We start from the raw sequence: 23,257 nt of genomic DNA, 5'->3' as shown, positions 1-23,257 counted from the left end.
AGTACCATCCTCATGACCTGTCCCACCTGTCAATCTTCCTTCCCACCTATCTGCTCCACCCTCCTCTCCGACCTATCACTTTTACCCCTTCCTCCACCCGCCTATTGCACTCCCAGCTTCCTTCTCCCCAGCCCGCCCCCTCCCATTTATCTCTCCACCCCAAGGCTTCTAGCCTCATACCTGATGAAAGGCTCCTGCCCGAAACATCGATTTTCCTGCTCCTCGGATGCTGCCTGACCTGTTGTGTATTTCCAGCACCATTCTAATCTTGACTCTAATCTCCAGCATCTGCAGTCCTCACTTTCGCAAAGTTAGAAATCACATGACACCAGGTTATAGAACAACAGGTTTATTTGGAAGTACTAGCTTTCATAGCGCTGCTCCATCAAGTAACTAGTTAGTCCTTTCAAAGAAACCTGTTGGACTATGACCTGATGATATGTGATTTTTAACTTGGTCCACTCCAGTCCTACAGCGGCACCTTCACATGTTGGAGATGGAAACATTGCTGTAAATTTCTAATTCTGAAGTGTCACCTAAAGTATGCAGCAAACCAATTTGAATTTAATTTAGATTGAGGTTTTGTTTGAAGAAAAGTGAAGATTTATTGAAGTGATGTTAGGTTGAAATATGTTGTAATTTTGTTCAATCTTTTTTATTGATGCTGTTTAACAGCTGAAGTTGTTGGATTTGCAAACACTAAAAACAAATTCTTCTACTTTCAGTTCAGCCTCGACTTCATCAAGGTCAGCATGGGAGGTAAGTCTATTCAATCAATTTCTAAACTGCGAATCAACGGACTGTAAAACTGAAATCCGAAAGTACAGCCTCCATATCAATTTGAGATGAAAATAGAGTTGGAATGGGGAAACAGTTGTTTAAAACTATTTCCTTAATAGAAGCACCTTTTGGAGAGTTTTTAGGTTTTAACCTCCATCTTGACATTGATGTTTCTTCACGTCCACAAAGACTGCAGAGGAAAGAAACCTAACTGTTTCAGTCCAGCATCAAACTAGTAATCCGCTTCTCAAATAATTAAACATACGTTTGCTGGCAAAGGAAAAATTTATTTTATTCCTGAAGTAAAATGTGCAGAATCATGTCCAAATGGATCAAAATATGCACGTGTTTTTAGTAATAATTACTGCGTAATGAAAACTAATTTTCATTTCCCATTTGGTGATTTTGTATTCTTTCTACTCTGCTAATTTTGTTCTTATATAGCATAATGCTACTTTTTCTCTTGTCAATCGATATGGTTACCATGAAGAAGAAGAATTGCCAACATTGTTTTATTTGGAACTATTTCATAATTAACTCAGTTGTAAATTAATTTATGTTCGTAGCCTTTGTGGAAAATTTCTTACAGTTCTTTGTATACACTAGCTGATTTGACCGAGTTATTAACTTCTAGCTTTACAAAGTCTTTTTATTTAAGTTCCTCAATTGAGCTGTGTATCAGCTAAATTGTCATCTTTGTGGGAATCTTCCCCAAAGACCCTTTTATATTGTAAATTGATATTAGCAGCAAGATTCAAGAATTCATATTCTCTTAGAGCTTATTTACGTTAACAAGAGCAGTGGATAGAGAGTGTGGTGCTGGAAAAGTACAGCAGGTCAGGCAGCATCAGAGGGTGGGTACCCAACTGTTAACCAAACTGCTAATAAATTACACTTCTGAAATGCTATGCTGGAGGCCAATCAAATGAGAAGTAATGTTAAATCATTTAATGTAGCAGAGAGCTCCTTGACATTTGGAATGTAATTTAAATGTCTTCCTTGTTGAATTAATTCTATCCATTTGTTGGTAGTTTCTTTATTAAAACTAAATCAAATCAGTAATAAAATTTATTTCATGTACAAAAAAGTGAATATAATTATCCTTCCTTTGCAGTACCTAAAGAGTCGTCCCAGGAGGTAGTTTTCAAAGCCACAGAATTCACTATGTGTGAATGGTGTGGTTCACGTGTACTACCAGTACTTTTTCTGCAAATGACACCTGCTGCTTGCCACAATATACGAACATCTCTCAAAATGAGCAAAGAGAAAAGCTGGTTTGATTCTCAAGGGACTAGTAAGTATAATCCATTGCATTAATAAAGTTAAATTGATAACTTGATCTTTTGTGTGAATATCACTGTACTTAAGTGTATGTGTCACTGTGTGTTAAATAATTTAACCACTACCACTGGTTGCAGACCTACTTTGACTTCTGATTCTTCAATATATCATTTTATATTCACATTCCCATTCTTCTCCATGACCTTTCCATACTGTCAGTCCAGTTTTGTGACCTACAATCCGAGGAAGTTTGATCTCTCATTCTGACCCCTCACTCATCCCCATTATTACCAAACCAGTGCTATCAGCTGTCTGCATGTTAAACTCTTGGATTATATTCCTACATCTCTTTCATCCCTCTATCCCACTTTTTTCATTCAAAATGAGCCTTAAAACCTGCCACTTTGAATGTTCTCATCTGCCCTAATATCTCCTTGTGGGGCTTAATGTCATTTTTGTTTTAAGGCATTTCTATGAAATGCTTTGGAATGTTTCACTGCATTAACAGTACTCCATTAGTACAGGTTTTTATTGAACTAAAGCAGTTAGCAATATTTTAAGTGAAGAATAATAGCCACTTTGTAGAAATAGAATACCCTCCTCCTTATGTTGCTCTTCTTGTCTCTACATCTATTAAATTTGAAAACTTGATCTCTTCATATATCATCATGTTGAAACATGGATGAATATGACCCATAATGTCTGTCTTGCTCTTTGAAAGTTTACCAATTAGTCATATTTCCTTTCCCTTTAATTCTACTATTTCACATTTTACTATTTTATCCATTTCTCCATGTTCTTTCGAAAATATGATGGGCTGTTTCCAATTCATTTTAGCCAAATGATATTTCCAATTAATAAAATTGGCCCTTTCCAATTAAGCACATTGATTCTTGGTTTATGTTTGCTTTTTTCAACAAATACAATAAATCTAACTGAATTATGTTCACGAACATGAAGTTATTATCCACAAATCCCCCTTTCACTTGCTCATTTCTTATTGGGCTTGCTGAAAACTGGCTAAAAGTGTTCACGTGAAACAATTTCAGGAATTCTGTGCCTTCTATACCAGTAACGATTATTTAAAAACTCCCTGCTATTTCTGCCCTATTGTTTCTGCACTTCTCAGAGGTTTGCCCAAATGGCTATCTTACTCTATCTGGGGTTCTGTAGCATACTCCATAATGTTTGGTTATCTGTCTTCTGTTCCTTGTTTCAACCATTCTTGATAGTGCTTTAACAAATCATCACTCCTCATGGCTGTGATTTATCTTAACTAATGTTGTGACCTCCCTGACAGATGAACATTCTCCACTGATTAGATGAACATTTATAATCAGAACTATGCTGAAAAACAATTGATTGATCAAATTTAAGTTATGACAAGCTTGAATTAAATATTTCCCTGTGTCTTTCACCTCCATCCTTCATGTCGTGTGATGTTCTCCTCCACTGCATTTACTGTGATGGCAGTTTCTAAACATCCCTCCATTTTAATAAGTTCACTCTCATTACTCTTCAGTTCTGCTTAATATCATGAAAACATCAATGAAATCACCCTTTTAATATTGTAAATTCTAGTGAGTGCAGCCCTAATTTTCTGACTTTGTCACAAGTGAACCCTTGGAGTCCAGTCCTGTGAATCTAAAGTTTACCCCCTCCAAGGCCAGTGCATCCTTTCTATGATGTGGTGGTCCGAACTGAACGCAGTACTCCAGTCGTGGCAGGTTTTCGAATCATTTGTATTCTAGTCCTCTATAGTTGAAGGTCATGCGCTTTTTTGATTATTTTTTATACCTATTCATATGTTAATAATCTATGTAAAAGGACTCCTAAGTCATCTTGGACCTTTTCAATTTTCAATGTATAGAAAATATGCTTATTTAACTTCTACAGCTCCAAAATGAATAACCTTTTATTTACATGCATTGAAATCTACCATTTTCCCCATTGACTAAATCCATTAATGTCTCTTTATTTTATGCTTCCATCTAAAATCTCACTATATAACCTTTCTTTCTGTCATCAGCAAAGCTTAGTTATATGTTTTTCTCTCGTCATTTCAAGTTATTAATAAATACAGAGAATAATTGAGGCAGCAACACAGTTTTGTTGCATTTCTGTCCTCATCACATTGTACAATTAGAGCACAACCACTTCACCACCCTCTATCGTTTGCTTCTCAGGCAATTTCCCAATCCAGACTCTAATTTGCCTTTAAAACCAAGCTTTTGAGCGGCTTCATCAAATATCTTCTGGAGGTCCACGTAAAAGCCATCCATATACATTTCCTTCTCCATTACTTGTACCTTCAAAAAAACTCAGTTTCATCAAAATTGATCTTGCCTTTAAAAATCCATAGTGTCTGTGTGAATTTCGTCCATTTTCACTCACATTCTACTTTTCCTCAAGCCTCTGTCAATTGTGTTGGTGTAGATTCCTGTAACAATGCTATACAAATACCAGTTGTTTTATTAACTAATTTCCTATCGATGTTTAAACCTTGCTTCAACAGGCCTGCAGTGTAGCAATTTATCATGTTCTTTTTGAAAATTATCCATTGCGTTACTTTCATAATACAACATCAATAATGCAGAAAATAAATCGCACTTAAAGATCACCAATGTAACCTTTTTTAATATATATGCACATTGACCAAGATTTGTATGTTCTATTTTGCAGCTACTGATGAACGGTACATTGTTCTGATTTTTGAAGCTCTTCCGGATCCTCAAGCCGCTGATATTTTGGAAAGGATTTTAATTGAAATTGGCAAAAGGAGCAGTATACTAAACTTCTTTGCCACTATTTCTTTTTCTGAAGCAAATAGCAGGCTTCTTATTTTCACACAGAACCAAGAGGAACATCATGCAGGAAATCTATTGGTTAAAGACAGCGGGGTAAGCATGTTGCAGTTTTCCTGTGGTTCATTTCCACTAATGAAATTGTTTTATGGATGTTTAGGTGCAAACAAATGGAGATTTAATAGGAAATGATAAAACTTGGTTCTTCCATCCTCTTCTTATATCCAGGCTTCTTCTTTTTCCTGGAAGGATAAACCATGAAAATGTCTGCCAGAGATGGTTCTCTTCTCGAGGGAGTGGGAAGGGTATTTTCACCCTCTGTCTTTGTAAAGTTTCTTTGGCACCCCAAAGTGTTACAATATCAGTCCCACACAGGTTTCACCAGTTAACCACTGAATTTACATCTGCAGTCACTTTGTATCATACCTCTTTCAAAAAATGCATTTTAGATTTAAGGGCTTAAAACACCTGTAGTACTTTGGGGTTCTGATTAATCAGTGCAATCTGGGGTGTGCACTTTGTGCAGACTCACTGACTGATTGTGCCACCTTGTGAAGTTTTAAAAGTAAATGAAGCATTGTGCAGTTTTCAGTCAGTTTTCTGAAAACCAGAGGTCTGTGTCATAAGAAATGTGTGAAATATCTTCGTGTGTCTGTATGGGTTTCCTCCAGGTGCACTGGTAACCACCTACAGTCCAAAAATGTGCAGGTCTTCAGAGGGTCGCTGTTGTTACGACACAGGTAAACCCTTCTGCTAATTTAAACCTGACACACACAAGCTCACCGCGTGCCACAATCTGTTAGATTTTGAGGGGCAAAAACCATCCCACATCTCATTATTTAAAGTAAAAATTAACAATTTTGTTTAAGTCCAAAAGAGAACATTAATACAACAACTATTTAGAACTCCTTGCTCTTAAACCCATCTTTTACCTCCCCTTCCACGATGCAGGTTCAATTAAAAAAAAAACCAATGAAGATTTCCGAAAAATAATCACATTTCAAAATATGTCTCCCCTGTCGTCTTTTCTTTGGTCTTCTGCTGCACAGCGTTTCCTATGGACAGGTACCTTTCAGAGAGCTATTCGGCTAACAGTCTGTACTTGTTGGTGCCCTTTGCTGTTCTCCCCCTAACTGTTCAAAATGTTATACTCCAAAACATTGGATCATTACATTGATTTGATGTCATCCTAAACAGTAAAATTCAAATTCGATAGGAGTTTGGTATCTGGGGCATAATTTAAACTGATTGGCCAAATTTGAATTTGGCCATTGTTCCATGGGCATGACAACACAACTCCAGCTATTTGTTTCAACCAAATGTTACATTTTTAAATTGTTCAGCACACTGTGTGCTTTGTCGATTCTTGCCTGCTTCCTTTCTCTCTCAAAGGTACAGTACACATCTACACCTTCATAACTGTGTGGACTTGATGAATTGAATGGCCTACTTCCACACTAGGGGTTCTATGAAGTATGGAGATTCCAAAGTGTTGACAGCTAATTCAGTACTTTAAGTAAATTAGAACACAGGAGCAGGAATTAGGCCGTTTGGATCATTGAGTCTGCTCTACCATTCAATCATGGCTGATAGGTTTTTCAACCCCATTGTCCTGCCTTCTCCCTGTAACCCTTGAACCCCATTGGCAATCAAGAACTTAACTATTTCGGTGTTAAATATACTCAATTACCTGACCTCCACTGCCTTTACTGGCAATGAATTCCACAGATTCACCATTCTCTGGCTAAAGGAGTTTCTTCTGATTTCCATTCTAAAGAGTCTTCCCTTTACTCTAAGGCTATGCCTTTGAGTCCTTATCTCTCCTGCCAATGGAAACATCTTCCCAACATCTCTCTCCAGGCCGTTCATTATTCTATAAGTTTCGATCGGATGTCCACTCATCCTTCTAAACTCTATCGAATACAGTCCTATAATCCTAGAGATCTCAAACATTCCTCATATGTTAAGCTTTTCATTCCTGGGATCATTCTCATGAATGGTTGAGGACACTTGCTTAATTTTCATTTTCATATTTTCTTCTTTTAATTTTGGTTTGGTGCTTTAAACTGTAAACTGAGCTATTGGTACTTCTGAACTGGGGCTAGCAATTCTAGGTAAAAGAAAAACCGATCAAACAAGTTTTTGTTTATTCATGAGCTGAAAATGTGTTGCTGGAAAAGCGCAGCAGGTCAGGCAGCATCCAGGGAACAGGAGAATCGACGTTTTGGGCATAAGCCCTTCTTTTATTCATGAGGCAAGGCCTGGAAGTTAATTACAGATTGGTTCCTGGTCGAACAATTTTGTAGATGCTTTGTCGCCAGGGAAGAGCATTATATTTAGACAGATAGCAGAAGTTGGCTATTAATGAGGTTAGTACCAGGGAATTGGTTCCAGCAAGTCTGGAAAAGATCTTTTATGTTCAAGCACATTGCAGATGTTGAATGGTTACTGGGGCCTCGTAGAGTAGACTTCCAGTCTGTCAAGGAGTATTCAAAGTTTGATTTAGGTTTTGAACTTTTTTTTTTCCCCTGAGAGAGTCTGACTGTTGATGCTGCAGCATGAAGATTTGAAAACCCCTTGCCCAACCTCCCATTAGCAGTGCATGTCACCTCAGAATGCAAAACTAAGTAATAAGTATTACTGCCTTTCCTGTAGTAATATTGTAAGTATTATTGAGTGAACACATAGTGGTGACTGTCATGGACATCTTCAGAAAATCAACCTTGAAACCATCATCTATCCCTATAGAACAAAACATTTAAGTAATTTGGCCGGAATTGATGCACAGTCACTGAAGTTATCGTAGTCATTATCACTCAATCTAAATTCAGTTAAGTGGCACAGACACAATCAGCACCAGACTTCAGAGAATAATAAATGACTTTGACATCCAGACAGATTAATGAGGCAATGTGCCTCCATCATTGCATGCAAATCATGGCCAATACAGATGATGAACTTGTACGTTTCACTGCCCTATTTTAAGTTGGTGACCAGTGAAAAGGTAACCTTGATGCTACTCAATTTTCTCTCAGACTAATTAAAGAATTATATGTAGTTCTTTAATTAACAACATAATGTACTGTTAAAAATTGAAGTATGTGATGGCCTTTGCACATAAACAAAGAAATTGCATGGTATTCAGCAGAATGCATGTTTCATTAACTTCTTACTTCCCCAAGTCAGTGTGCTAGACCTATCTGCAACATCAGTCGAGTATCATCAGAATATGTAAATCCATTCATAAATGCACTGGTAAGCTGAGAAATTCATATGTGATCCCTGGTTACTGTTTTGTACCTGAATTCCCTTGGTGCCAAACTGAGTATAGTACGTTTTTATTTGTCTGTATTGTAATGACACAAGGTTTCCATTCCTGAGTCATTGACCTCACTGGAAAGTAATGTGTCATTTTGGATGCCATGTGCAAGCTAGTCATGCTCAGCTATGGTGCCATCTGTTAAAACTGCCTTCCATACGGATATGAGCAATGCTAGAAGTATTAGCCCATGTGTGGCACATCATGTCTGCTTTTCGCTTAAATAAAATCAGGGTTGAACTTCTGTATCAACTCTCCTTTTTCAGCCAATCCATTAATTTTCTTAGCACCCAAAATCTAATGCTCTCAGCCTTAAATAGTTTCTTCAACTGGACATCCACAGCTTTTTAGAGTAAAGAGTTCCAAAGATTCACAACCCTCTCAGTAAAGAAATTTCTCTTCATTTTGGCCCGAAACAGGCAACATCCTATGCTGAAGCGTTCCAGCCTCGGAAAACTGCCTCTTAGCATCCAGTTTTCTAATCCTTATATATCCCAATATATTCTCATTCTTTTAAACTCCAGAGAATACAGGCCCATTCTACTTAACCCACTTGTCCCCAAAATCAATCTGATAAACTTTGGTTAATGTTGTCTAAGGCAAATAAATTCGAACATAAGACATAGAAACAGAAATTAGGCCATTCAGCCAATAGGTGGGCTCCGCCGTTGGGGAAGTAAGAAGTTAATGAAACATGCATTCTGCTGAATACCATTGCAATTTCTTTGTTTATGTGCAAGTTTCTCAACCTCATTCTCTTGCTTTTTCCCCATAACCCTTGATCCTCTTGATAATCAAGAACCTGTCTATCTCCATCTTAAGTATACTCATTGACCTGGCCTCCACAGCCTTCTGTGGCAATGAATTCCAGAGATCCACCACTCTCTGGCTGAAGAAGTTTCTCTTTATCTCGGTTAGAAAAGACCTTCCCTTTACTCTAAGGCTGTGCCCTCGGGTCCTAGTCTCTCCTACCAATGGAAACATCTTCCCAACATCTACTCTGTCCAGGCCATTCAGTATTCTGCAAGTTTCAGTTAGATTTCCCCCTATATCCTTCTAAACTCCATCGAGTATAGATCCAGAGTCAGCCCGTATAGCTTCTGCTAGTGGTTCAATTATTAGCATAAATAGCAATGGTGAGAGAGGACATCCCTGAAGGCAGCCCCTATCCACACTGAAGCTATCCGAGCCATATCCATTAGTAATCACAACTGCCTTGGGATCACTATACAGTGTTGAGACCCATTTGGTAAACAATTTTTTCCAACGCCAAACCTTTCCAATGTGTAAAACAAATATGACCATTGAACCCTGTCGACTGCCTTTTCCACGTCTAATGAGACTACTACTCCTGGTATCTTTCCCTGATGGCAGGCTTGAATCACATTCAAAACCCTTCTAACATTATTGGATGATCTACGGCCCTTAATAAACCCCGTCTGATCCTCCTTTATAATATGTGGCAATACCCTTTCTAGCCTTGATGCTAATGTTTCAGAGAGGATTTTAAAATCTACATTCAGCAAGGATATTGGTCTGTATGACGCGCAATCTTCTGGGTCCTTTCCTTTTTTAAGGATAAGAGAGATATTCGCCTCTTTCAGTAAAGGCGGGAGACAGCCCTGACTGTATGAATAGTTATACATGTCCATAAGTGGACCAGCCAATATTCCTGGAAAAGCGCAGCAGGTCAGGCAGCATCCAAGGAGCAGGAGAATCGACATTTCGGGCATTAGCCCTTCTTCAGAAAACATCGACTCTCCTGCTCCTTTGATGCTGCCTGACCTGCTGTGCTTTTCCAGCAACACATTTTTCAGCTCTGGTCTCCAGCATCTGCAGTCCTCACTTTCTCCCAGCCAATATTCCTGTAAATTCTTTATAGAATTCAGCTTGAAAGCCATCTGGGCCAGGTGCCTTACCGCTCTGAAGTTGCCTGATTGCGTAAAGTATTTCTTGGATTGTTAGGGGAGCATTCAAGACCGATACCTGTTCCGGAGTTAGGTCCGGAAAGGTCAGGTTTTTAAAAAATGACTACATCCTCCTAGTCCTGTCTTCGCAATCCTGCGATTTCTATAAATCAGAATAAAATTTTCTAAAGATTGCATTAATCCGTTTATGATCATGAGTCAAAATAGGAGAAAGTGAGGTCTGCAGATGCTGGAGATCAGAGCTGAAAATATGTTGCTGGAGAAGTGCAGCAGGTCAGGCAGCATCCAGGGAACAGGAGAATCGACGTTTCGGGCATAAGGGCTTATGCCCGTTCCTGAGGAAGGGCTTATGCCTGAAACGTCGATTCTCCTGTTCCCTGGATGCTGCCTGACCTGCTGCGTTTCTCCAGCAACACATTTTCAGCCATGAGTCAAAATACCCTTACTTTCCTTGATAGACGTGATAGTTTGAGGGGCCTTCTTTTTCTTTGCAAGAAATGCTAAGTATCTACCAGGTTTATCGCCACATTCATATAACCTTTGTTTTACAAATAATATTTCCCTCTTAGCCATTTGGGTAAGCGTGGTGTTTAGAGCTGTCCTAAGGGCTGTAATCCTTCGTAATTTGATAATAGAAGGTCTGTCAGCGTATGCTGTTTCAGCCGCTTTTAAGCGAGCTTCGAGCAGACGCTGTTGTTCTCCCTTTAATTTTTTCTGGGTCGCTGAGTATGAGCGCGTAAGCTTTGATGGTCTCCCACATCATTGATGGGTTGCTAGCCGTATCTGAATTAATTTCTAAAAAAGTTTTAAATTCTTGAGAAGTACTTTACAAATTTACTATCTTTCATCAGGAAGGGGTCCATACGCCAATGCTGGGGGGATGTCTCATTGTTCCTCGCCTTGGTTTCCATATATACAGCAGCGTGGTCGGAAATTACTATACTGCCTATTTTACAGGATGATATGGAATTTTTAAAAATCAAGGGAGCAAAAAACATATCGATTCTGGTATGACATTTATGTGGATTGGAGTAAAAAGAAAAATCTCTGCCCTGTGGATGAAGGCATCTCCATACATCTACTAGTCCTTATTCTTAGTTCAAATCCACCAATTGTCTAGATCTGGGAGATACTCCTGCAGTACTCTTGGGAATCCTATCTATTTCTGGATCCATAATACAATTAAAGTCTCCCCCTATAATTGTATGACGAACACTGAGAGCCATCAATTTTGAGAAGGCTTCCGTTATAAATGTAAAAGGATGTGCCGGGGGGGCAATACAAACTTAAAATCCCATATTTCTCTCCATTTATAAGGGCTTTAATCAGAATATATCGTCCAGATTCGTCTTTTATCTGATTTAGGATTTTGAAAGGGAAAGTCTTCCGAATAAGAATAACAACTCCCCTGCTTTTTGAGCTAAAAGAAGAAAAAAAGGCCTGATCAAATCCACCCTGTCGTAATTTCAAGTGTTCTTTATCCAATAAGTGTGTCTCCTGTAGGAGAGCTATATCAACCTTTTCTTTCTTGAGGTTTGATAATATTTTCTTCCTTTTGACTGGTGAATTACTCCCCTTGACATTCCAGGTGGACCACTTAACCGACTGATCAACCATAATCGTCCGGGCAAATCCGAGACCCCTCGGGAGGGGAAACCCAATCCAGAACATCCCGAGCATAGAGCGTATAAAATTCACAAAAATAAAGGCTCTCTAATACACTCACTCACAACAGTATAATAAAAAACTATTTCTAAATAAAACAAATATAAAACATATTTAAATGGAGATTTTCCCCCTTGTTCCCAAAGGGTATCACTTCCTTTCCGAACGTCCATCGTATCCTCACCCAACCAATGCCCCACCCTTGACCCAGGCACTCCTCAACAGAATGAAGAAAATTCAAATATACTACAGAGCTAGAGTAAACAGTGAGCACCTTACCCCCACCCACACAACACCTGGATATATTTGGTAATGTTAATAACCATGTGTAAACATATATAACTATAAAATTACAACCTCAACAAGTAATAATTAAATATAATAATACAAATTAGCAAGGGAAAACAACCCCGCTCCTAGAGACAGAGGTAAAATAGGATAAGGTAACCACCTCCCCCCACCAACATTAACTAGACCCCCCGGCCTATATATAAAATTAAGTAGAGAACAAATAAATAAGTCCCTCTCCCCATCCCCCAAGATAATATTAAACAGTAAGGTTAAAAAAAAGGATTAATATATTAAAATAAATAGGAGGGTATGTAAACCGAAGTGGGGGGGAAAGCAAACCAACATCAATTAACACACACAATTTATCTAAGAGAGTCCAAACATTCCTTGGCCTTTTCCGACGAATCGAAGTTATACACGGACCCTTCATGGTTAAAGCGTAGCGTCGCTGGGTGGGGCAAGGAGTACTGAATATTTAAGTCCCTTAAACACTTCTTCGCCTCATCAAATGCCTTCCTCTTTCAGACCAGAGCTGGGGTAAAGTCCTGGAATAACATGATCTTGGATCCTTTATAGATCATGGCTTGGGGATCTTTTCCAAGATTTCTGGAGGCTTCTAAGAGTATCTGCCTCTCCTTGTAGCTCTGCAGCCGGAACAGGACCAGGCGGGGGCGCTGGTTTGAGCCGGGTCCGTGCATTGCGACCCGGTAGGCCCATTCCACCCTTACCTGGCCTGATCCAGCCTCCAGATTTAACAGCTGTGGAAGCCATTGTTCAAGGTACACTAAGCTGGCCTTCTTCTTCCTGTTCGGGAAGGCCCAGCAAATGAATATTTTTTCGACGACCTCGATTCTCTGAGGTCTGGACTCGCTGTTCGAGAGTCCGGACCCGATCCACGGTCGATTGTGCTGCAGTTTCAGAGGTCGCGGCCTTCAGCTCCGCCCCTCCGACTCGGCGCTCGATTTCCTTGATGTCTCGGTCGTGCTTTTGCAGCGCTGCCGAGAGTGAGTCCCATCTGATTAGGGATTCTTCAATAAAAGCATCTATCTTCGCATTGAGTTTGGAGATTATTTCCATAAGACTTGCCACCGTAGGTAAGTCCCCCGGGGTGGCTGCGGACGCCTCTGCTGCAGCTGAGGTGGGTGGGGGAGGGGTTCCTGCTTGCTGAGAGCTATGGGCTTCCTTCCCATTAGTCATTTTTACTGGAGATTAAATTGTTTAAATTCAATACTAAACAACTAATTACATTAAGTAAAAACTTTTAAATGATTTGGTGAGTGTGGTGCGGGCGGGTGACCCACTTTGCCCGTCTTGGGAGGAGCACTGTAGACTCAGACTTGCTGGGTCTCCGCCATCTTGGATCCCTCCCTTACTGCCTTTTTAAACAGGGCTGTCAAGTTAGTGATTTTCCAGTCCTCTGGAACCTTCCCTGACTCTAACGATTCCTGAAAGATCACCACTAGTGCCTCCACTATCATTTTAGTGATCTCCCTTAGAACCCTAGGGTGTAGTCCATCTGGCCTAGGTGATTTATCCACCTTCAGGCCATTCAGTTTTTCTAACATCTTCTCCTTGATCATGGCCTTGATCATACTTAGCTCTATCCCCCTCACGTACTCAAAGTTTTGGGATATTACTCATGTCTTCACTGTGAAGACTGATGCGAAGTAAATATTCAATTCATCAACTATTTCCTTCCCCACTGCTATCTCTCCAGTGACATTTTCCAGCAGCCCAATGTGCCCTTTTGCCTTTCCTTTGCCCTGTATTTATTTAAAGAAGCCCTTACAGTCGTCCTATATGCTACGAGCTAGCTTACTCTCATATTTAATCTTTTTTTCGTTCCATTCTATTGGTCTCTGTAAGCTTCCCAATCCTCTGGTTTCCCACTGCCCTTCGCCACATTATTTGCTTTCTCTTTTGCTTTTATGCTATCCCTGACTTCTTGAGTTAGCTATGGTTGCCTCATTTCCACCCCCCCCCCCCCCCCCCCATACCATGCTTCCTTTTCCTCAGGATGAATCTCTATGTCTCCTGAATTATTCCCAGACACTCCTGCCATTGATGTTCTACTGTCCTTCCTGCTGGGCTCCCCTCCCAGTCATTTCTACCCAGCTCCTCCCTCAGACCTCTGTTGTTGCCTTTATTCAGTTTTAATACCACTTCCCCTGATTCTATCTTCTCCCTCTCCAATTGCAGAGTAAATTCAATCATACTATAATCACTGCCTCCTAAGAGTTTCTTCACCTTAAGCTCCCTTATCAAGTCTGCTTGTTCCCTAGTGAGCTCCACCACAAGCTTCTCCAAAAAGCCATCTTGTAGACATTCAACAAATTCTTTTTCTTGCAATTCACTACCAACCTGATTCGCTGAAAGTCATCTATGATGAATAACCTATAATATAAAATCCTATGGCAACATTTGAAGAAAATTAGGAGAGTTCACTTGACATCTCCCAGTACCCTGGCCAGTATTTATCCATCAACCAACATCTAAAACAAATTAATTGGTCATTTATTTCATTTCCGTTTGTGTGAGTTAACTATGTTTAAATTGACATTCCTTATGTTGCAACAGTTATTACAGTTCTCAAGTTGTCCTAGTTGTAATTTGGTTGTGGAGATGCTGTGAGGTCATGAATAATGTAGTCTTATCAGCCTGCAGGCTTTTGCAATCAAAGCTCCAAAATTAAGAATGGTTTCTCCTGAAAGGAGCAACGAATGTAACCAGGATCTGCAAATCTATATAAACATGAATAGGCAATCTCAGCAGAAGAGAGGGACCACCATTACTGAGGAAATGCTGTTTCTGTACTTAATATGAAGGAGATTTTACATGGTCCTGGATCAGTGACCTTGCTGCTCTGACAATGGCAGTCAGGCACTAACTTTGGCAAGTGAGGTTCTTTTATGCAGTTTTTCTGCTCATTCAGTGCGATATCACTGGCTTGCTATCGATATAGTTTGACCCCTATTTTTCATTGACAATTATGTTTCAAGGTAGACTCTGGCATGTTCTTAAAAATCTGAATAGGTTTCTAACAGTATACAAGGTGTAATAATGCAGAAGTAAGGTCTCTTCAGGTATTATTAACCTTCAACTTGCCATGAAAGGATGTTGCAAATGTCAACTTCACCTGCTTCCCAAACTAGTGAAAGTAGGTTTTCTACTGAATTGAGTCAGCAAGTTAATGAAGTTTCAGACCAAGCAGTATTCGACCAGATATAATTAAAGTTCTAATTAAATGTCAAACACTAGTTATTTTCATTCCATCTGTAAATGAAAGGAACTGAAGTTGTCAAGAACTAATTGACCTGCTGTGATTGGTTGCTAAGAACTAAGAACTAAAGATAGGCACATGATATCAGATAGTTGAGAGGGACAAGGCTCTCACAGCAAACTGACAATGCAAGTGGGAGAGCCTTAAAATAGTGTCACAAGGCATCTGATATCAAGCAGTACTATCTGTTAGTCTAATGGAGGGAAAAATTACTGGGATAACAGCAGTAAGTTACTATGTTTTCCTTTCTCTCTGCCCGCCTCTGCAACTCCCCTTCCCCCAAGTTCATGTTGCTCTTTTTCAGTGTATCTGTCTCTCTCGCTTCCGCTTCCCCCCTTTCTCCTGCTCCATCCGTCTCTCCCATAGTGTGTGTGTGTCTCTCTCTTTCTGTCTCTCTTTCTTTCTCTCTCTCTCTCTCTCTCTCTCTCTCTCTCTCTTCCATTCTCCGTGTCTCTTTCTCTGTTTCCCACCCCTTTCTCTCGTCCACTCTCCCTCAATCCCTTCTTTCCCCCATTTCCCAACATTGCTTCTGTTTTCTTCTTTACCTACATGTCACATGTTTTTAATCTATTCTTCTAGGCTTCCTCCAAATATTGTTTGCGAAACGCCAGCCTTTCAACTGATGATGGTCTGGGAGCATCCCATACTTCCTTTACGGGTCCCATTGAAAAGTAAGTCTATTAAACTGAGAGGAAAACTCTCAATAGTTAAGTAAAAGTCCTTGAAACAAACTACAGTTTATTTCAGAATAATGAAATAGACCAAATATGCTGTTGAAGTGATCCACAAGGCTGGTTTACGGATTTCAATCATAAAATGTTACCTTTTTGAAGGTAACAAAAGCTATATTTTATAAAAGTTATTAACAGTTGACATATAGGTATGTATAAAATGAATGGGGACACAGAGGGGTTCAGATTCCCCATTCCATTTTGTACAGAATTTGGTGTTTCAATTGTGATGGATTTTAAGCTGAGGCCAAATATTAGCCGATGGAGGAAGAAAATGCAGCAGAAATTTTCGCAACCATTAACTTTTCTGGAACCCGAAACCCACTAGATCACCAAATTTACTTTCTTGATTTTTTGTTGTACATTTCTCCTCCTCACCATCCTTCAGCTCAATTAAGATGATTTCTGATGTAAACCTGACTGGAAGAGCATTTCTGCAGCAGCTTGGAATTTCATCTGGTGCTTTATGCACTTAAAATGATTGCCACATAGTTTTGAATGTTGCACTGTCTAGAATGAGAAAATGCTTATAATTTGCATACATTTCCATCTCTCAAGGAATTTTATGGCTCCAAGTGTGGTTCTGTTTTTACCAGGCTGATAGTTTACCCACCTCCTCCATCCAAGGGTGGCATATCTGTGACTAATGAAGATCTCTATTGTCTGAAAGAGGGAGAATTCTTGAATGATGTTATCATAGATTTCTATTTAAAGTAAGTAATACTGTTCATTTTAAATTTCTGTAAGTATTAACGGGCAGTATAAATGAAGTGACTGTTTGTTTAAAAGCAGAGTCTTGACCATGGCCCCATGGCTTTAATAGTCAGCAATGGGTAAAATGGTGAAGTCACTTTATGGATAAATAGCTGAATAGTGACACTTTAGTTAATAGAGAACAATAAGTATTAATATTATAAGAGAGTACATGTGATTGACAAGCCACCTTTTATTTTGTAACTCTATAGCTGAAAACCACAGGTATTCCCTGCTAAATTCCCTGTCAAGGATAGTAATGGGAAGTTGCGTGTGGAGGCTGAAGAGATTGGGGAGACACTGAATGAATACTTTTCATCAGTATTCACTCAGGAACAGGACATTTTTGCCAATGTGAATATTGAGTCATGATTAATTAGATTGGACGACTTTGAGGTATGTAGGGAAGAGGTGTTGGAAATTCTGGAAAGGGTGAAAATAGGTAAGTCTCCTGGGCCTGATGGCATTTATCCTAGGATTCTCTGGGAAGCAAGGGAGGAGATTGCAGAGCCATTGGCCTTGATTTTTATGTCCTCGTTGTCTATAGGAATAGTGCCAGAAGATTGGAGGATAGCAAATGTAGTTCTCTTGTTCAAGAAGGGGAGTAGGGATAACCCTAGTAACTATAGACCGGTGAGTCTCACTTCTGTTGTGGGCAAAGTCTTAGAGAGAATTGTAAGGGATAGGATTTATGAACATCTGGATAGGAATAATGTGATCAAGGATAGTCAGCATGGTTTTGTGAAGGGCAGGTCGTGCCTCACAAACCTTATTGAATTCTTTGAGAAGGTGACTAAGGAGGTAGACTAGGGTAAAGCGGTAGATGTGGTGTATATGGATTTTAATAAGGCGTTTGATAAGGTTCCCCATGGTAGGCTACTGCAAAAAATACGGAGGTATGGCATTGAGGGTGAGTTGAAGGTGTGGATTAGGAATTGGCTGGCTGGAAGAAGACAGAGGGTAGTAGTTGATGGTAAAGGTTCATCTTGGAGTGCAGTTACTAGCGGTGTTCCGCAAGGATCTGTTTTGGGACCATTGCTGTTTGTCATTTTTTATAAATGACCTGGAGGAGGGGCTAGAAGGTTGGGTGAGCAAGTTTGCGGATGATACGAAAGTCGGTGGAGTTGTTGACAGTGAGGAAGGATGTGTCAGGTTACAGCAGGATATAGATAAGCTGCAGAGCTGGGCAGAAAGGTGGCAAATGGAGTTCAATGTAGGTAAGTGTGAGGTGATTCACTTTGGTAAGAGTAACAAAACGACGGGGTACTGGGCTAATGGTCGGATACTTGGTAGTGTGGATGAGCAGAGGGATCTTGGTGTCCATGTACACAGATCTCTGAAAGTTGCCACCCAGGTAAATAGTGCGGTGAAGAAGACATATGGCGTACTGGCTTTTATTGGTAGAGGAATTGAGTTCCGGAGTCCTGAGGTCATGTTGCAGTTGTATAAGACTCTGGTGCGGCCGCATCTGGAGTATTGTGTGCAGTTTTGGTCGCCATACTATAGGAAGGATGTGGAGGCACTGGAACGGGTGCAGAGGAGGTTTACCAGGATGTTGCCTGGTATGGTAGGAAGATCGTATGAGGAAAGGCTGAGGCACTTGGGGCTGTTTTCATTGGAGAAAAGAAGGTGTAGGGGCGGCTTGATAGAGGTATACAAGATGATTAGGGGTTTAGATAGAGTTGACCGTGAGAACCTTTTTCCATGTATGGAGTCAGCTATTACGAGGGGGCATAGCTTTAAATTAAGGGATGGTAGGTATAGGACAGATGTTAGGGGGTGGTAGGTATAGGACAGATGTTAGGACAGATTTTTTACTCAGCGTGAGTTCATGGAATGCCCTGCCAGTAGCAGTGGTGGACTCTCCCTCTTTATAGGCATTTAAACGGGCATTGCATAGGCATATGGAGGATAGTGGGCTAGTGTAGGTTAGGTGGGCTTGGATCGGTGCAACATCGAGGGCCAAAGGGCCTGTACTGCGCTGTATTTTTTTCTATGTTAAATTGTTTATTTGAACCATCAGAAGGATTTTTGCAATGTCTCATGTGGTAGATTTGACTGAGAATTTAAGGTAGAAAATGGACCTGGATAAGAATTTGTTGGCAGGCAGTGTGTTACACGGTCACAGGGAGTTGTTCAATGGAAAAGGTCACTTTGAAAGGAAAACAAAGTGTCAATGTTTAGATCCATTTTTTTATCTGCATATAAAAGCCAGTTAAGTTTTGTTTTTAAATTGCAGACAGCATTAAACTAGGGGCACAGGCAGTTAACAGTTTTTAGCCTGATGAGATATACAATGCAGTTGAACATTGGGTAGTGGTTTTCACTTTAAACACGTGACATAAGTATAAAGTCAATGGCATTGATTTTGCATAAAAGGTTTTGAAAGAAAAGCTGAACAGTAACAATGGACTCATTTTCAGTGTTGGCCATTCAGAGGAGGTAGAGCTGAAAATGTGTTGCTGGAAAAGCGCAGCAGGTCAGGCAGCATCCAAGGAACAGGAGAATCGACGTTTCGGGCATAAGCCCTGATTCCTGAAGAAGGGCTTATGCCCGAAACGTCGATTCTCCTGTTCCTTGGATGCTGCCTGACCTGCTGCGCTTTTCCAGCAACACCTTTTCAGCTCTGATCTCCAGCATCTGCAGTCCTCACTTTTTCCATTCAGAGGAGGTAGATTACCGGCTCAAATAATACAGTGCACGTTTATAGAAATTGTGTGGAAGTTCATAAGTTGCCCTGATTAACATTTTCTACAATATTCTCACTAGGCTATTACTCCAGAATCCCAGGTTTTGGAGGGCCCAGGTTTGAATCACAGCTGGAATTTGAATTGAATTTTTAAAAAATCATGAAACCATTGTTGATTGTGGAGGTTCTCTGATGTCCTTTAGGGAAGCGTCTGTGCTTACTTGGTCTGGTTTACATGTGAGTCAAGACCCACAGCAATGTAGTTAACTCTTAACTGCGTTCTGGGCAATTTGTGACAAGCTAATTCTGGATAATGCTGGACCAGTCAGTTATGCCCACATTTCCATGAATGAATTTTAAAAAATGTTCGAAGGCCATTATGTCGTTGCCAGTCTCAAGCACTTATCTACTGTAATCCTGTTTCCCAGCACTTAGCCTGTAATCTTCTAGGCAGTGTCATTTCAAGTATTTATCTAAATATAGGTTTGTGTGCGTGTGTGTGGAGGCATAAGTACATAAATGTGGGTATTTTTGAGCATGCAAAAAAGAAAATGATCCTGTCTACATTATATGCAAGAGCACCTTATAGTTGAAATGCATAAAAACTTCAGTTAGAACGCATTGTGAATGAGGCACCTTCCCCTGCAACCGCAAGAAATACAAAACTTGCGCCCACACCTCCCCCCTTACTTCCCTCCAAGGCTCCAAGGGATACTTCCATATCCGCCACAAATTCACCTGCACCTCCACACACATCATTTATTGCATCCGCTGCAACCGATGTGGCCTCCTCTATTTTGGGGAGACAGGCCGCCTACTTGCGGAACGTTTCGGAGAACACCTCTGGGACATCTGGACCAACCAACCCAATCACCCCGTGGCTCAACACTTCAACTCCCCCTCCCACTCCACCTAGGACATGCAGGTCCTTGGACTCCTCCATCGCCAGACTGTAGCAACACGACGGTTGGAGGAAGAGCACCTCATCTTCCGCCTAGGAACCCTCCAACCACAAGGGATGAACTCAGATTTCTCCAGTTTCCTCATTTCCCCTCTTTCCCCCCCCCCCCCCCCCCCCCCCCCCCCCCTTGTCTCAGTCAAATCCTCGAACTCAGCACCGCCTTCCTAACCTGCAATCTTCTTCCCGATCTCTCCGCCCCCACCCCACTCCGGCCTATCACCCTCACCTTGACCTCCTTCCACCTATCGCATTTCCAACGCCCCTCCCCCAAGTCCCTCCTCCCTACCTTTTATCTTAGCCTGTTGGACACATTTTCCTCATTCCTGAAGAAGGGCTTATGCCCGAAACGTCGATTCTCCTGTTCCTTGGATGCTGCCTGACCTGCTGCGCTTTTCCAGCAACACATTTTCAGCTCTGATCTCCAGCATCTGCAGTCCTCACTTTCTCCTCCAAGAATCAGCGCACAGAATTAGAGGTAATGATTGGATACGGGCAATTGGTAGGAATAAAGCGAGTATTTGGAGAGCATCAGGATATAATGAGTGGTGCTCTACAACAGCCTGTGCTTTTCATCATATATGTTAACTTTGAAAGAATCCAGTTGTATATCCAAATTTACAAAAGAGATAAAGTTCAGAGTAACACTAAGTCTTGTAGATAGTACCAGAAATGTGGCAGATGCAGTTCAACATAAGAGTGCAATATCATTCATATTGAGTCTTGAGAAATACAAACCAGAATATTTTTATAATGGTGAAATTCTAGGAATTGTTGAGGCGCAAAACTGTTCATGTATACAGATTGCTGCAAGTTCGTGCACAGATAGAAACTGTAATCAAAAAGGCAAGTGGAATATTGGTTTGAAGATTGAACAAAACCAGCTTACTAGCCTAAAGATCTACTTTCTGTTTGTGTTCTGAATGGCCTATCCTTAGCTTCAGTTTTAAATTCTTGTCCTCTGCCAATTCCATTGGAATGGGCGTAGATACCTTTACAACACATTTTCAGAAAGAGTAAGTGTACTTGATGCTACCTCCCTGTGATTGATACTGATTAAAACCCATAGCAGACAGAAATTCAGACTTCCACATTTTATTCAGTATGGGATCCCCCTCATCATATCCCTATTCAAGCTTCCAGCCTGACAATGAATTCAAGTTTCTTCCAAGCGCCATTTAAATCCTTATTCAAAATATCTGATACTTGTCCATTCCAATGCATCATGTCTACTTTGCTTGAATAGTTTACTTATATGTAGTAGTACATAATTCATGCCACTGGATGGCACTATCAGAAAACTTAATGTAATTGGTTTCATCCTTTTTATAACTGTTTCACGGCAGTGTTGCAGAAATTTTCTTGTTTTAACACAGCAAGTTATTGGTATTGTGTAGTAACTATTAATTCTTTAACAAATGAGACTTAAATAAAGAATTATATTTATAAAAAGAAAAGAATCGGCATTTTTAAAGTGACTTCCTCAGAACATGCTAAATGCTTTCCAGCTAATGAAGAAATGTTACTGTTAACTTTTACAATTCCTGTTTACTTGCTTTTTAAATGTATTGTTTCCTACTGATAACACCAATTCCACATGTAACTTTTAAATTAATAACCTGATCTATCTTGGTCGTTAGGAAGCTGACTGGGGCACCAATTCAATGTCACAAACATTGTTATAAGATCTTTCATATCCATTTGAATAACCACAAAAGGTTCTGCATTGTTTTGATATCTCATGTCAAAAGCTCTACCTTTAATAATCATTCTTAATACTGGAACGTCAGTTTAGATTTACTATGCAGTTGCTGCTGTGAAACTTGAAATTGTGCATTTCAGACTCTTGAGTGAATGTGTCAGTTATTGAAATCAGGAGAGTGTGGCATGAAGGAAACTAAAATTTTAAATAACGTAAAGCAGTGGTGCAAATGGCTTCAAGTTCCATCAAATTTCAATGATGGATTACTTCCACTGTTTGTTTTGTCAGGAATTGTAGAAAGGTTCCATGCAAGATCTAAAGGACCTTCAACACCATCTGTGACTGCAGCTTCCAATCAAACAGAGCACCCTGATCCTAAGGAAGAAAGCAAAGAACATACAAATTTTCTTGCAGATATTTATTGATTAATTATTTCAATTATATCTGTGGAGGAGAACTGAAACTAGGGAAAAGGTGTAAGCTGTCTTCTGAAAATATTTGTTAAGTGTAGTTGTCAATTAACTATATATTGGTGTAAGTTTTATGACTGTTGAGGTGATCTTTCACCATAGGGCATGGCAAGGCCTGAGTTAATTGTACAATTTAGGTATTTGGCAGGAGGCCAGTCTACATTGATTTAGCATTACTGTGACAAGCGAGGATTTTTTCTTTGGCTTTTTCCTGATTCTTTCTTTTCAACTCTGCAGGTATTTAGTTCTTGAAAAGATCAAGCAGCAAGATGCAGATAGAGTACACGTTTTCAGCTCCTTTTTTTACAAACGACTGAATCAACGAGAACGACGGAACATTCCGGAATCTGCCAATTTATCGTAAGCTTTCATAACTGAGAAACAACAGTTGTGTGACTTTCCTGTATTGGAGTGGGATGCATGAAAAGGGTTTTGTGAAAAATCCTATGTTCTTCCAAAGTTTTGAGGATGTCCTATTAAACCAATGGGAAATCAGTAAGGCTGATTGTGTTGAGGGAGTGTCCATATTGGACCCTAACTTTTCATTGTTAACAGAAAATGCTGGTGAAAATCAGCAGGATTACCAACACCTGTGCAGAAAGAAAC

The 23,257-nt window shown here is 40.1% G+C and overlaps 1 protein-coding gene across 9 annotated transcripts in view; it reads left to right on the top strand.

The window, feature by feature from the left end:
• Positions 1-23,257, top strand: part of senp6a (SUMO specific peptidase 6a) — a 169,613-nt gene that overhangs the window by 119,550 nt on the left and 26,806 nt on the right. For all 9 annotated transcript variants that reach the window (XR_015758485.1, XM_043696247.2, XM_087991503.1 and 6 more), the window contains 6 exons: positions 726-759; positions 1,895-2,074; positions 4,744-4,961; positions 15,928-16,019; positions 16,676-16,792; positions 22,889-23,011. Coding sequence is in view for 8 of the 9 variants with exons in the window: in XM_043696247.2 (XP_043552182.2) it covers positions 726-759; positions 1,895-2,074; positions 4,744-4,961; positions 15,928-16,019; positions 16,676-16,792; positions 22,889-23,011 (764 nt within the window). In the remaining variant the exon portion in view is untranslated. The remainder of the gene's footprint in view (positions 1-725; positions 760-1,894; positions 2,075-4,743; positions 4,962-15,927; positions 16,020-16,675; positions 16,793-22,888; positions 23,012-23,257) is intronic.

Source organism: Chiloscyllium plagiosum, unplaced genomic scaffold (genome assembly GCF_037043375.1).
Source record: "Chiloscyllium plagiosum isolate Xiang-an unplaced genomic scaffold, Cpla_swu_hap1 HiC_scaffold_10, whole genome shotgun sequence".
Classification (NCBI taxonomy): Eukaryota; Metazoa; Chordata; class Chondrichthyes; order Orectolobiformes; family Hemiscylliidae; genus Chiloscyllium; species Chiloscyllium plagiosum.
Note: the sequence above shows the minus strand (reverse complement) of the source record. Positions and strands in the feature narration are given on the sequence as shown.